Genomic DNA, 14517 nt, shown 5'->3' on the forward strand with positions numbered 1-14517 from the left:
TCAGTACACTTCGCCCCCAAATACTTCAGCTTACATAGCATGAACTAGAGTTAAATACTTGTTGTTTTTTAATTTAGCAAAAATTTACATATAATAAAATGTAAAATTCTTAGGTATACCATTTAATGAATTTGACAAATGTTTACACCTGTATAACGCAAACCCCTGTCAAGGTGTCAGACATTTCTATCACTCCAGAAAGTTTACTTATGCTCCTTCTTAGTCAGTACTCATCTCCTCCTACCCCAGGGGCAATCACTGTTCTCCTTTTTTCCACCATATATTGGTTTTGCTTGTTCTGGAACTTCACATCAATACAGTTATTCAGTATGTATTCTTCTGTGCCTGGCTATTATGAATAAAGCTGCTATGAACATTCTTATTCTTATACCTTTTTGTAGACATATGTTTATTTCTCTTGGGGTAAATACCTAGAAGTGGAGGTGCAAGGTTGTTTGGTACGTGTTTAACTTTTTAAGAAACTGCCAAACTGTTTTCTCCAAAATGATTGTAACATTTTATACTCCCACCAACAGTGTATGAGCTTTTCCATTACTCCACATCCTTACCAGTAGTTGATTGTCATCTTTTTAATTTTATCCATTCTGCTTTGTGTATGGTGGTATCTTGTAACTTTCGTTTGCATTTCCCTGATGGCTAATAATGTTGTGTTCTTGTTTATGTGCTTATTGGCCATTAGTATATCTTCCTTTGTGAGGTGTCTGTTCAGATCTTTTGCTTTTTTAAAAATTGGGTTATCTTTTTCTTCTTGAGTTGTTGTAGGAGTTCTTTATAAATTCTGGACCCAAGTACTTTGTCATATACATGGCTTACAAATATTTTCTCCCGGTCTGGCTTGCCAGTTCATTTTCTTAACAGTATCTTTTGATCAGTAGATGTTCCAAGTTTTATGAAGTTTGAATTTATCTTTTTTTCCCCGTTATCTTTTTACCGTTCTTTGTGTCCTGAGAAACGTTTGCCTATCCCCCAGCTGCAAAACAATTCTGTTTTCTTCTAGAAGATTTATAGTAGTGCTTTTTTGTTTTTTACTAATTTCCTTGATTTCTTTTATGATCCATGGATTATTTAGAAATGTGTTTAATTATGATTTTAATGTCTTGAAATTTATGGAGACTTGTTTTATAGCCCAGCATATGGTCTGCTTGATGAATCTTAAAGAATGTATATTCTGCGGTTTTTGGGCATAGTGCTCTGCAGATGTCAGTTAGATAAGATCATTGATAGTATTTCTTAGATCTTTGTTCTTGCTGAATTTTTTCTTGGGGGTACGGTGTGTCTGGTTAGTCTATTAAATTGTTGAGAGATGGGAGTTAAAAGTGTCTATTTCTTCCAGAAATCTTTGTTTCCACATGATATCATTTCCCTTCATCCTGAAGAACTTGTAGAGCAGATTTTATGGCAACAGATTCTCTTAGTCTCATTTTATTTGAAAGCGTCTTTATTTTGCCCTTTTTGGGGTATGATGATTTATGTACAATAAACTGCATCCATGTGAAGTATTCAGTTTGTTATAGCTGGCGGTGAACTTATCTGAACTCAAACTCTTTCTCTTCTGTGGTGGGTGGCAGCTAAAACTCTTTGGTCTTAGTTGGCTGTTTCGTATCTGCCTTACACACGTGTAGTGTACAGCTCTGCTGGAGATTTGGACAGTTTATGTGCAGACTTGGGGCTCCCCTTCTGGGCCTCTTCATTCTTGCATCTCTCCTTTTTTTTAGCTGCTGGGGTTACCTAGTCTGTCCTCTGATTCCTTAGCCAACAGATTGCAGTTTCGTCTCTGAATTTCAGCCGTTCAGTGGCACCAACTGAAAGAAGCAGCAGCTTACTCAGTGCCCTTCTCTTCTAAGTGTCTTCTCCCCTCCAGTTTCTGCTTGCTTTTGGTTGCTTTCCAGTGGTTTCAGATGGTTGTTTTTTATATATTGTCCAGAGTTTATAATTGTTACCCATCAGAGCATTGGTCAGATACGAGTTACTTCACCATTAGCAGAAGCAGGACTCTTTTTTGTTTGCTCTTAATCTGGGTCATTTGAGACTTGCAGTGGTCTTTGCTGTATTGAGTTAAAAACCAAGGCAGTTCCCCAGGCTCATCAGAACTGAAGTTTATTAAATGCTGCTTATTTTACATGCCGAGACCATGTATAACTTTATGTTTCATATTAATACCCAAACTATGGTATATTAAATTTTTTCTCATTTTCACCAATTAGGAAATTGGTACTGAGGGCAGTTAGGTTCACAAAGTCACATGGCTGGCTGGCAGCACACCTGGGATTCAAATCTTGTTTAGTTTTTTTGATTCAAGAGCCCACATTGTTAACACTGCATGGTGCTACCTTCTCCCTATTTTAAATTTGCCTGTAACTATATGAATTCTACCTGAAAATAAGTAGAGATAAAGGAATGACATGAAAGATGAAATATATCATTATAAAACATGTGTTGTGTTTTAGGAAATGGAAGTACCAGTATTACCAAAAATCTCTCTACCCATCACCAGTTCTTCACTACCTACCTTCAATTTTAGTTCCTCTGTGATCACAACTTCCTCTCCATCACCCGTTAATCCTTCGCAGTCATTAACAAACAAGGTATAAAACGATTGTACAAATAGAGGTGATTTTTGTTTTCTTATTCTTTATTTTAAACGTAATATTCTATTTAAAGCAGTGATTAATTTCGCTATGAAAGTTAATAACAGTAAGAAGAGAAAAATGGAAATGGTGTTTTGCTTTGTTTTTAATTTACATTATAAGGGATACATTATAATGGGAGTGTTCTTCAATTCTTATGCAGTGCATGAGAGAAAGAGATGACTGTAACTTTGTTTTTAAACAATGTTTCCATTAAGATACCTTTTTGGTAATAACGGATTTATGTTTCTATTTCTCAAGTAGGATTAATCTGCTTCTGAAATTTTTATGCTTTCTTCTTGGCTTGTTTCCTGAACATAGTCTTATAAACGTTGTCTTTCTTCTTTAGACAAATATTCACCTCTAAAATAGTGTATACTCCTCTTCCAAGAGGAAGCTAGATTTTATAGCAGTTACTGTTAGGTATTTTTCACAAGTTAAAAAGTGATTTTTAAATCTGAAAGGAAAACAAATTGCTTTTGGCTTCTTTGGAATAATTAATTTGCTTAAGGTCTATTTTAGTGTCAACTTCTTTTTCTAAAAAGTTCTTTTTGTTTCATTTCTTTAATAATTTGGAAAACCAGGTACCAATGACCTCTCCGAACAGCACTGGCAGTCCCATGTTTAGATTTTCATCTCCAATTGTAAAATCTACTGAGGCAGATGTACTACCTCCATCATCCGTAAGTAGCAAGCAAGCCGTATTTCATATTTATTGATTTCGAAGGCATACTGTGTTTTTATCAAATCCAAGACGCCCTTAGTGGTAAGAAGTACCATTAGTTTTCTTCTGACTTAGAAAAAAGTTTTAGTGTACAGAAAACTTGGATGAATAAACACCTCTATTTTTCCCTACATATATACATATACACGTATGCATTTTCTCGTGTACCATTTGAAAGTTGAGATGCAGACATCTTGATACACTTAATACTTTTCCATATGTTCTCTTAACAAAAAGGGCATTCCTCTGCATGGGCACAGTACAGTTATCATACCCCCCAAATTTAACATAATATAATAATAACATAATCCACAGTCAGATTTCCCCATCAGCCCCAGCCTGTCCTTTAATTGCTGTTTTGTTTCTCTTGGTCCTAGATTTGATTAAGATAGGATGTAATCAGCTAAATCGTATTACATTTAGTTAACATGTCTTTTGAATTGCCTTTAATCTAGAAAAGTTTTGGGTTTTTATGTCCCATAATGTGTATTTGTTTCATAATTAAGAAATAAATATTTTGGGCGAAGAATAATGCATAAGTTTAACATTCAGGTTGCCCCAACGATATTTGGCATGTGTATCATTTTAAAATTTGCCTTCCATTTTTCACTGTGTCCTTGTTTTCTGTCACAGCTAGATATTCCAGATCAGTGTGTGATTTCCCTGCCTCATGCCTGAAATCTGTCCATTGTCCAAAAAGTCTCATATACTTTTTATTAGAAAATGGCAGTCAGAAACCCAGAACTAGATGTTAGGAACACATTATTTTACATATTGCTCTGAAAGAAAAAAATGCTTAAGAAATTAAAAATGCTGCTGTTAAACTATGACACAAAACTCGTTATAAGAAGCATCCCAATTTTAGAGATTGTAAAATATGAAAAACTATGAATCTTAGAATACGTGAAATTCAGTATATTTTTTTGACTTGGAATTTAAAAAAGCTCTATATTTGATATTTGTTTAAAACTAAATTGACACTTAAAGGATACTTTTTCTGTTTACAGATTGGATTTACATTTAGTGTGCCTGTTGCAAAAACAGCTGAACTTTCTGGCTCTACTAGTTTTTCAGAACCAATTACAAGTAGTTCAGGTAAGTAAAAATTTCTCACAAATTTCAACATAAAAAGAGTTACATACATTAAATTAGTATTTCATATTCTTTCTTTCACCTTTGACAGTTCTTGTAAATGCTTTCTTTCATTTGAATGAAAATTGCTCTGAAAAGAAAACAGGAGCCAGTATCAGTCTTTTGACAGTGCTTTTTAGTAATTTTCTTCAGATATATTTAGCTCCGTAAATGTGTTACTGTTTGGTTGTGAGAGGGATAGTCACAACAGCAAATTTATACACTGTCTCTGTTTAGTCAAAATACGGTGACAGTTTATTATTAATGAAATCTCATTGTAAGAAATCCAAGGATTGTCTAGATTATAATTGCTGTGAATTCCATCTCTAGGTTTACTCTTCAGTTCACAAGCATTTTTATGTGTGAGTGTTATGCTGGCCTCTGCAGATCGTGATACATAATTTCTAAACTCAAGAAATGGGCATAATTGAGGGAAAAAAAAGAATACTCAGATAATTAAATCATAGGGTTTTGTTGTGATAGTGGCGGTTTCTTTCAAGTATTTAGTGTTTGAGAAATGGAGAATCATCTGGGCTGAGTTACTCAGGTCAAGAATTTTGAAACAAGGGCATTTTACCCAAGAAAATCAAACAGCAAATGCAAGAGAACAAGAGAAAAAGCATGACATACTTTGAAAATTGCAAATAATTTGTCATGAGGTTGAGAGGTAGCTTTAAATTCTAAAAATTCTTGAATGCTATGCTAAAGAGTTGGATTTTAATCTGAATGTAGTAGGAAAACATTGAGTGATCTTTATGGGCCTGAGATGGGTATTGTGGAGTCACAGCAGTGTGTTAAGTGTGTGTGTGGTGGTACTATAGGCTGAGACATCAGTTAAGGGGCTGTTGCCCTATCCAGAAGTGTTTCTTTGGCTATCTGCTGAGTTTTGGAATTTTCGTGAACTAGCTCCTCTCTCAAAAGATAGAGTAAAAAATAAATTAGAGGGGCCAGCCCAGTGGTGTAGTGGTTAAGTTTGTGTGCTCCACTTCTGGCGGCCCAGCGTTCACAGGTTTGGATCCCGGGCGTGGACCTACCCACTGGTCGTCTAGCCACACTGTGGCAGGCATCCCACATAAAGTAGAGGAAGATGGGCACAGATGTTAGCCCAGGGCCAATCTTCCTCAGCAAAAAGAGGAGGATTGACAACAGGTGTTAGCTCAGGGCTGATCTTACACACACACACAAAATAAATAAATCAGAGAGTGAGGACATAGATGGTAGAGAGGTCTTTAGCTTTGGATGATCAGAAAGATAAGAGCCTAGATTATGGGAGTGGCACAAAATAAGAATTTGACTGGTGTGTTTGCAATTTAATTTTTATTGAATAAATAGCCCTGAGAAAGTAACAGGTACATTTCAGGTGTACTTCTTGCCACAAGGTTTTTTTTCTTTAATGTTACAATGAATTTAAGAGGAAAATCTATTCAAATTACCATTTTCATGCCTGGTTGTGAGGAGAGGCATTAAAATTCTTCCCAGTTTTTTCTAATGCTTTGCTAATGGTAACTGAATGAGTAACAATTTGTTAAAACAACTTTTGTGTTTCGTTACCTCAGAGTTTATTATGAATGGCATATATAGAATTGTGAGAACTGTTCTCACGTTGACACCTCTGATTTTCACCACTTCTATCATTAAAAAGCTGATTGAGGGGGCCGGCTGGTGGCGCAAGCGGTTAAGTGCACACGCTCCGCTTTGGCAGCCCAAGATTTCACAGGTTCGGATCCCGGGCGCTCACCAACGCACCGCTTGGTAAGCCATGCTCTGGCGGTGTCCCATATAAAGTAGAGGAAGATGGGCATGGATGTTAGCTCAGGGCCACTCTTCCTCAAGAAACAGGGGTAGGATTGGCATTGGATGTTAGCCCAGGGCTAGTCCTCCTCACAAAAAAAAAAAAAAAGCTGATTGAAAATCTGGAAGTCATGATTAATTACTTTGTGACAGGAGCTAATTTTTCCATTATCTTCTTTTTCCATCTCTTAATACACTTCAGGGAATCCTTAAAATTTACCTTAAATTACAAAAGGAATATAACTTTGATTACAAAGGAAGATAGAATGGAGTAAAGTGATAAAAGCATATATTTTCTTTGTTTTGACAGTTATAGAGAGGGTAGGAATGGTGTTTTGGTTTGGTTTGGTTTGGGTTTTGAGCATATTTTTGTTATTGAGGTGAAATTAACATAAGACAAAATTATTTTAAAGGGAACGATTCAGTGGCATTTAATACATTAACAATGTTGTGCAACCACCACCTCTATCTAGTTCCAAAAGTTGTTTTTGGTTTGTTTTGTTTTTGTGAGGAAGATTCGCTCTGAGCTAACATCTGTGCCAATCTTCGTCTACGTTTTGTTTGTGGGTCGCCCCCACAACATGGCTTGATGAGTGGTGTAGGTCTGCGCCTGTCAACCTGGGCCGCCGAAGCGGAGCGTGCTGGACATAACCACTACACCATGGGGCCACCCACCCCCCAAAACATTTTTATCACTCCCAAAAGGAAACCTTTACCCGTAAAATAGTTGCTCCCAAATTCCCTTATCCCCCAGCTCCTGGCAACCACCAATCTGTGTTCTGTTTCTTTGTTTTTACCTATTCTGGAATCATCCAGTGTAACTTTTTGCATCTGACTTCTTTCACATACTGTTTTTCCAGGTTCATGCGTGTTGTAGTACATATCAGTACTTCCTTCCTTTTATGGCTGAATGATATTCCATTGTGTGGATGTATCATAATTTATCTGTTCATCCATTGATGGACATTTGGGCTATTTTCTACCTTTTGGCTATTGTGAATAGTGCTGTTATGAATATGCATGTACCTGTATTTGAATAGTAGTTTTAATGCGTTGGAGTATGTATATACCTAGGAATGGAGTTGATGGGCAAAATGGTAGTTCTGTATTTAACTTTTTGAGGAACTACAAAACTGTTTTTCTCAATAGCTGGCTCATTTCACCTTCCCACCAGCAGTGTATGAGGGTTCTAATTTCTCCACATTCTCACCATGCTGATTATTTTCTATTTTTTGATTATAGCCATTCTAGTGGGTGTGAAAAGAGGCTTCATTGTGGTTTTGATTTGCGTTTCCCTAATGACTAATGGTGTTGAACATCTTTTCATGTATTTGTTGGCCCTTTATCTATCTTCTTGGAAGAAATGTCTATTCAGGTCTTTTGCCCCTTTTTAAATTGGTTTGTCTTTTTTTTGTGAGATGTAAGCACTTTTATATAGTCTGAATACTAGATCCTTATCAAATACATGATTTGCAAATATTTTTTCCCATTCAATAAATTGTCTTTTCACTTCTTAATATTGTCTTTAGATGCACAAAGGCTTTTAACTTCGGTGAAGTTCAATTTTTTCTTTACTTGGGCTTTTGGTGTCATTTCTAAGAATCCATTGCCAAATCCATGGTCATCAAGATATACCTCTTAGGTTTTCTTCTAAGAGTTTTATGGTTTTAGTTCTTCTGTTTAAGTTGTTGATCCATTTTGAATTAATTTTTGTTTATGGTGTGAGGTAGCAGTAGGTAAGGTTTTTAGAACTACTTTACTCACTACTTTTAAATTGTCAAATACTTAAGAAGAAAAACCTGGTATTTATATTTTATTATGGAAAATTTCAGACATTGTCAGAAGTAGAATAGTAGACTGAATCCCCATATACTCTTTAACGAGCTTCAACGTTAACCATTTTATGACCAGTCTTGTTTCTCCTTCTCTCCTTTCTTCCTTCTCTCCTTCTCCCCCCGCCACCCCCCCCCCACACACAAACACACACACCTTTCAGGTTATTTTGAAATAATCCCAAACATATTTCGTCTGTAAACAGAAACTTTCCCCCTTAAAAATATAATCACAGGGGCAGGCCCGGTGGCATAATGGTTAAGTTCACGCACTCTGCTTTGGCGGCCCAGGGTTCACAGGTTCGGATCCCAGGGGTGGACCTACGCACTGTTCATCAAGCTATGCTGTGGCGGCATCCCATATACAAAATAGAGGAACATGGGCACAGATGTTAGCTAAGCTTCCTCGGCAAAAAAAGGAAGACTGGCAATCTTCCTCAGGGCTAATCTTCCTCAGTAAAAAGAGAAAGACTGGCAATGGATGTTAGCTCAGGGCTGATCTTCTTCACCAAAACAATAAAAAATAAAATAAAATATAATCACAAAACCATTATCATACTCAACATTTATTTATTTATTTATTTAGTGAGGAAGATCAGCCCTGAGCTAACATCCATGCTAATCCTCCTCTTTTTTTGCTGAGGAAGACCAGCTCTGAGCTAACATCTATTGCCAATCCTCCTCCTTTTTTTTTCCCCAAAGCCCCAGTAGATAGTTGTATGTCATAGTTGCACATCCTTCTAGTTGCTGTATGTGGGACACGGCCTCAGCATGGCTGGAGAAGCGGTGCCTCGGTGCACGCCCGGGATCTGAACCCGGGCCGCCAGTAGCGGAGCGCATGCACTTAACCGCTAAGCCATGGGGCTGGCCACATATCATACTCAAAATATAGATCCCTTATTTTAAGTACAAGGATACGTTCATTTTAGAAAGTTTGGAAATATAAAAAGTAAAAGCAATAAATAAAAATCACTCATCACTAGCAGCCACCATTATTCTTTAGATGTCAATATGAAAAAATCTTCTGGACTTTCTAACCTGCTCTTTCTCATAACTATGCTTCTAAAAATGATTTTTGTGCCTGCATAGCATTCCATCACATCAGCATTCTATAATTTATTTAACCAACCCGTTATCCAGGTTTTCAATATTATAACTGAAGGATATTTTCAATCACAGAATGAATTTCTAGAAATGAAATATCTGGCTCAGTTGAATATTTATTTTTAAGGTTTTTTCATCAGTATTGTAAATTGCTGTGTAATCAGATACAAATTGCATGCAGTTACATGAGCTTGCCCCAGTTGCCATATCCTCTCCAGTGTTTTAGTTTGATTTTCTTGATTATCAGTGAATTCATTGGGTAACAATTATAGTTTATATTTTTTGCCCTTTTGGAGGAGAAAGATGTATAGTATGGAAAATAGTATTTTTACTTCCTTGTAATGGCAAGTTAATCCTGTACTTTAAGTCATTTATTCATTTTCTTTGAATTACAGTGACTTTTTTCGTGATGTTTTAGAAGTTGATCCAAATTGGCTTTGAAAGATCTTTTTAATACATTTAACTCAAGTCCAGTGCTTTTCTTGGCATAATATCTGTTACAATTAAAAAAATTACAGCTCAAGATATCACTGCAGTGAACAGTACAATCTGTAAGAAGAAGCCAGACGAAGATTGTGAGGGCCCTTTTAGACCTGCGAAAACCCTGAAAGAAGGAAGTGTCCTAGATGTTCTGAAAAACCCTGGTAAGAGAACAGCTGCCTTTGAGATAGTCTAAAATCTTAATTACAAACTCTTGATCTCATTTTAATGTCATTTGTGTTATACTTTATGCTTTTAAAAATTGTGACTAGTTTGATAGGAGATTGACTTTTGAATGTAGGTGCAGTTGGATGTAATTTTTTTAGGGGAAATATCTTAAAAACTCTACTTGTTTCTTTTGAATTCAAGGACTCCAAGCTAAAATGAAATCTCTAAGAGGCAAGTATAGAAGAAGAAAATGAATTGCCTGTTAATAGAGATAGGCCAATATGGAATAAAAGTAAATAAACCTGATGATATACCTAGACATGTCTTTCTCTGATGACAGCATTGAACTGCCTTGTTCTTCTCAGATTATTCCCCGGTTGTGGTATATATATACCAAGGCCGAGTGGAAAAAAAACATTTGCTGATTGTAATGTATATACATACGGGACATTACTCACTGGAAGTGAAACAAGATTTGAATGCTTTTAATGGTTAATAATTTGAGGGTGATGAATAGAAGTCCTCAAATAGGTATAAGTTTTCAGTTTGAAAATCAAAGAGGTTAGTCACAATTTCAATTGTGATGTATACTGTAAGAATATAAAAGTATTTATAAGATAATCTAGTAGCTCAGAAAGAATTTAGATTTACCCAACAGATATGTTCATATGTAATTGAATAGGAGTTTCAAAATAAGGTTGGATGCTACAACAAGATTTAGAACAATTAGGTGTTTTTGGTCTAGCTCTCATTTTGTAGATGAGTACCTGCCTACAGGAATCTCAATAGTTGAGGCGATTTTATGCAGTTATGGGAGAACTCCAGAATGCCTGTACTAGAATTAACCAAGTAGTAGGTAAGCATCAGATGCATATGGTTTATCTTCATCAAAGTTAAACTTTGCATTTATAATACCCACTCCTTCCCCCTTTTTAACTTATTTTAAATAGCAAAAATTTGGAGGAGTCATGTTCTTTTGAGGGAAATTAGGAAAAGCCAAAAAAGTAGGAAGAAAAGAAATCTATTATTACACCTTGAGATAGGTACTGTTAAAATTTTGCCATCCTTAGTGACTCAAATTAATCATTAACAAAATAGTACATTGTTGAAACTGGGAGTAACTGAAGTGTATGGGATGGTTTTGCCCTTATGCTAAAAATAGCTCTAAACTGGATTATTTCTTGGTGCCACTAGAAAACCTCTAACAATCTTCTGTATATTCTTCCCCTTCAATTTTCTTTTGCTTTGGTGCTAAAGGCTGGAGAAACAGATCACTGAGTTTGTTGGTATGTGTAAAATACAAGTTAATTGGTCCAAAGTAAAGGATCGGAAAGTTATTTCCATAAATAAAGTGTAGTTTGAGTGAATCAATTCCATGACAATAATTTGGTAGCAAAAAGATTTTTTTTTTTTCTTCTTATTCCATGGTTGTATGTGAATACCTTAATTCTCTAAATATACCTTCAGTGGTTACAGAAAAGGTATACTTATAATGTGAAAGGCCTTGAGATTATATTAGAGCTATATTTGAGGCAGTTTGTTTGAATTAGTGTTTGGTAACTTTGCGTGGACATGTATTTGAGTAGCATGAGCTTGTGCTCCATTAGGATAGACTGGGTCTTAATAGTATTTATATTTCTAGGCCTTACCAGATGGTTTGGTATGTCTCTGTTGGAATTTGTCATCATATTTGTCGTTGAACCATTACCATTTAAAAGCTTTATACGAGTTTAGTATAATTAAACGTAATCCTTACCACTCTGTTGTACTTTGGAGGGACATCTGTCAACTAAGCATACCTGTAGAGCTCAGCTGATTTTTACTGAAAGTAAAGAAGACCACAATTGTGGATTATGACTGGACAAAATTCAAAGATTACAGATAGTTGAAGTCATTTGGCATAGCCAAGGGAACACCTGAAAGGAGAGACAGATGAGGAAGGCAGGCTATGAATGTACCATAGTTCAGTGTTGCAGGAAGGCAGAGTATAGCAAAACGTAGATGACAGTAGTGTATATTAGTAAATTGGTACAAATTAAAGCCTCCAATTAGGTATTGTTTGAATTATAGTAAATAGAGATTCCTAGAGGAAGATGATATACTATAAACAAAACATCTTTTGTAGAGTTTTAACTAGATCTGCTGCTTATTAGTTATGTGATTAATACTAGAAATATTGCTTAGGTGAAAAACAACTCTTAAGTAGTCCATCTTGGATTGTATTAATTTTGCAATAAGATAAATGTTTTCTCCCAGTAATCATATTTCAGTCAATGTTTTGATTAGAAAGCTTTCCTAATTTTTTTTTGCACTCTCTTCCCCCCATTATAGATTTCACCTCACTGAAGGCAGATTCTCTTGCTGCTCAGCCTACCACCACAAGCCCGGTGGTTTATACAAGACCAGCAATAAGTAGCTTTTCTTCTAGTGGAACTGGGTTTGGGGAAGATTTAAAAGCTGAGTCATCGTGGCAGTGTGATACTTGTCTACTCCAGAACAAAGTTACAGACAACAAGTGTGTAGCCTGTCAAGCAACAAAATTGCCACCAAGAGACACTGCTAAACAGACTGGAATTGGGACACCAAGTAAAAGTGGCAAACCGCCTCTTTCTGCATCAGGGACAGGCTTTGGAGACAAATTTAAACCAGCAGTAGGAACTTGGGATTGTGATACCTGTTTAGTGCAAAATAAACCTGAAGCGATAAAATGTGTAGCTTGTGAAACACCGAAGCCTGGAACTGGTGTTAGGCGAGTCCTTACCTTGCCAGTGGCTTCAGAAAGTGCTGTGACTATGGCTGCTTCATCCTCCAGCTGCACTGTGACCACTGGTACCTTAGGATTTGCAGATAAATTCAAAAGGCCTGTGGGATCTTGGGAGTGTCCAGTATGCTGTGTTTCTAATAATGCAGAAGACAATAAATGTGTGTCCTGTATGTCTGAGAAACCAGGTACGTTTATGGCTGTTTGGAATAATTTTGTTCATTACTTTAGTAGAATATTTTAATTTATTCTCTGTAACACCACGAAGAACAACTTCAGTATTTTAAATGTTTCAGGATGATCGTTTCCTCATACATCTTAATTTTTCTAAACTATCTTGAGGTTAAAATGACTTGCTTGGGGCTAGATCTGCATGTTCTCTTAGGATAGGATATGTGTTAATCAGTCCAATATGTATTTTGACCTCTTCTTTGTATGTAGTTTTATCAGAAACTTCTTGCTCTTCGATGATCATTTTCAAAGTTGACTAATACAGATGCTGAAAGGTCTTAGAATGGGGCAGTCTTTCTCAAACCTTTATACAAAATAAAATATTACTTTGTCTCTATTTTTCTGAGTAGAAGTGAGGATGGCTAGTGGTCATTCCCAGGGAAGGTTTCATCAAGGGGTAGAAAACATTGCTTGATGAAAAGGCCATTGCTGAATATTAATGGTGATACTTGTACCTGTATGTTATCTGCCAGAGATATTGCAATGATAGTAAACTGCTGAATCGTTAATGAAAAAATTCTAACTTAGGCAACCAGAAAAATGGAGTTAGGTTTGAGTTTTTCCTGTTTCTCTGTTCAAATTTGAAAGAGTTACTAAAGATTCATATAATTATTTGCTACAGATATATGGTAACATGGATACTAAATAAAACATATATGAGTATCCTGGGAATTATACTTCCTATTTTTATTGCATTATTCATGGATGTGTGGCTTTATGTCTGCAATGGAAAGCTCTTGAGTTATTAGCTTAGACTCCTTGTCTGAGCACAAGGAGTGAGCCTTATTTCTAATTCCTGCTGGACATTTCCACAAGAATATGATTTCGGAATCTTCATTCTAAAATATCTTCCTCTTCCCGTATTTCATCCCTCCTCTAAAGAAGGTGGAAGCCCTTGATGCTTGCAGGAAACCAGCATTCTGAGTTGAGGGGAGAATAAAACTTTGAGTCAGGAAATAAATTGTTACACACAAACAAAAGCAGCTCATATATGTATCACAGAACTTTGACTTCATCCTGTAAATGATGACCATCATTTTAAGCAGAGGAGTGATACAGTCAAACTTGCATTTTTGATAAATCATTCAGTGGCTTTTTGGAGGATAGATTTGAAAGTGACGAAATTTAGAGACCAGAGGACAGATTAGGAAGTTGTATCGATACAGGCAAAGTGGCGATGTCTACTAATGAAATCAAATAAGGATGGGGGGGATGTAGGATAGCGTACAGTAAAAGATATTGATTTCCAGCTGCTGAAGTTGGCATTCAGATATATGTGAGGCCTTTGGATATACTGATAATGGACCCTCTGGGCTGGAGATAACAGATTTGGGAGTTGTTAGCCCATATTTTTAGAATAAGTCATGGGAGTCGAGGTTATGTAAGGTGAGTGAGTGGAGTGAATAGAGAAGACAGCCTTAAACTGAACTCTACTAACTTAAAGGAGTGGCAGGGACAAAACTTTGGAACACTTAATCTTTTAAAGGAGTAACCAGACAGGAAAAACAAAAACCACATGGCACTGGTTGCTTCTTAGAAGGATGAATTTCAGTGGAACAAGACCAGAGGTCTTAATAAGAAGGCTATTATTCAAGCAAGAGATAAGAGGGGCTTGAACTAGAATAGCAGTAGAAGGGTGAGAAAAAA

The 14517-nt window shown here is 36.2% G+C and overlaps 1 protein-coding gene across 2 annotated transcripts in view; it reads left to right on the plus strand.

The window, feature by feature from the left end:
• NUP153 (nucleoporin 153) overlaps positions 1–14517 on the plus strand; it is a 69377-nt gene that overhangs the window by 40411 nt on the left and 14449 nt on the right. For both annotated transcript variants that reach the window (XM_058555197.1, XM_058555198.1), the window contains exons 12-16: positions 2469–2606; positions 3233–3331; positions 4380–4467; positions 9749–9874; positions 12210–12827. In XM_058555197.1, the coding sequence (XP_058411180.1) occupies positions 2469–2606; positions 3233–3331; positions 4380–4467; positions 9749–9874; positions 12210–12827 (1069 nt within the window). The remainder of the gene's footprint in view (positions 1–2468; positions 2607–3232; positions 3332–4379; positions 4468–9748; positions 9875–12209; positions 12828–14517) is intronic.

Source organism: Diceros bicornis, chromosome 14 (genome assembly GCF_020826845.1).
Source record: "Diceros bicornis minor isolate mBicDic1 chromosome 14, mDicBic1.mat.cur, whole genome shotgun sequence".
Lineage (NCBI taxonomy): Eukaryota > Metazoa > Chordata > Mammalia > Perissodactyla > Rhinocerotidae > Diceros > Diceros bicornis.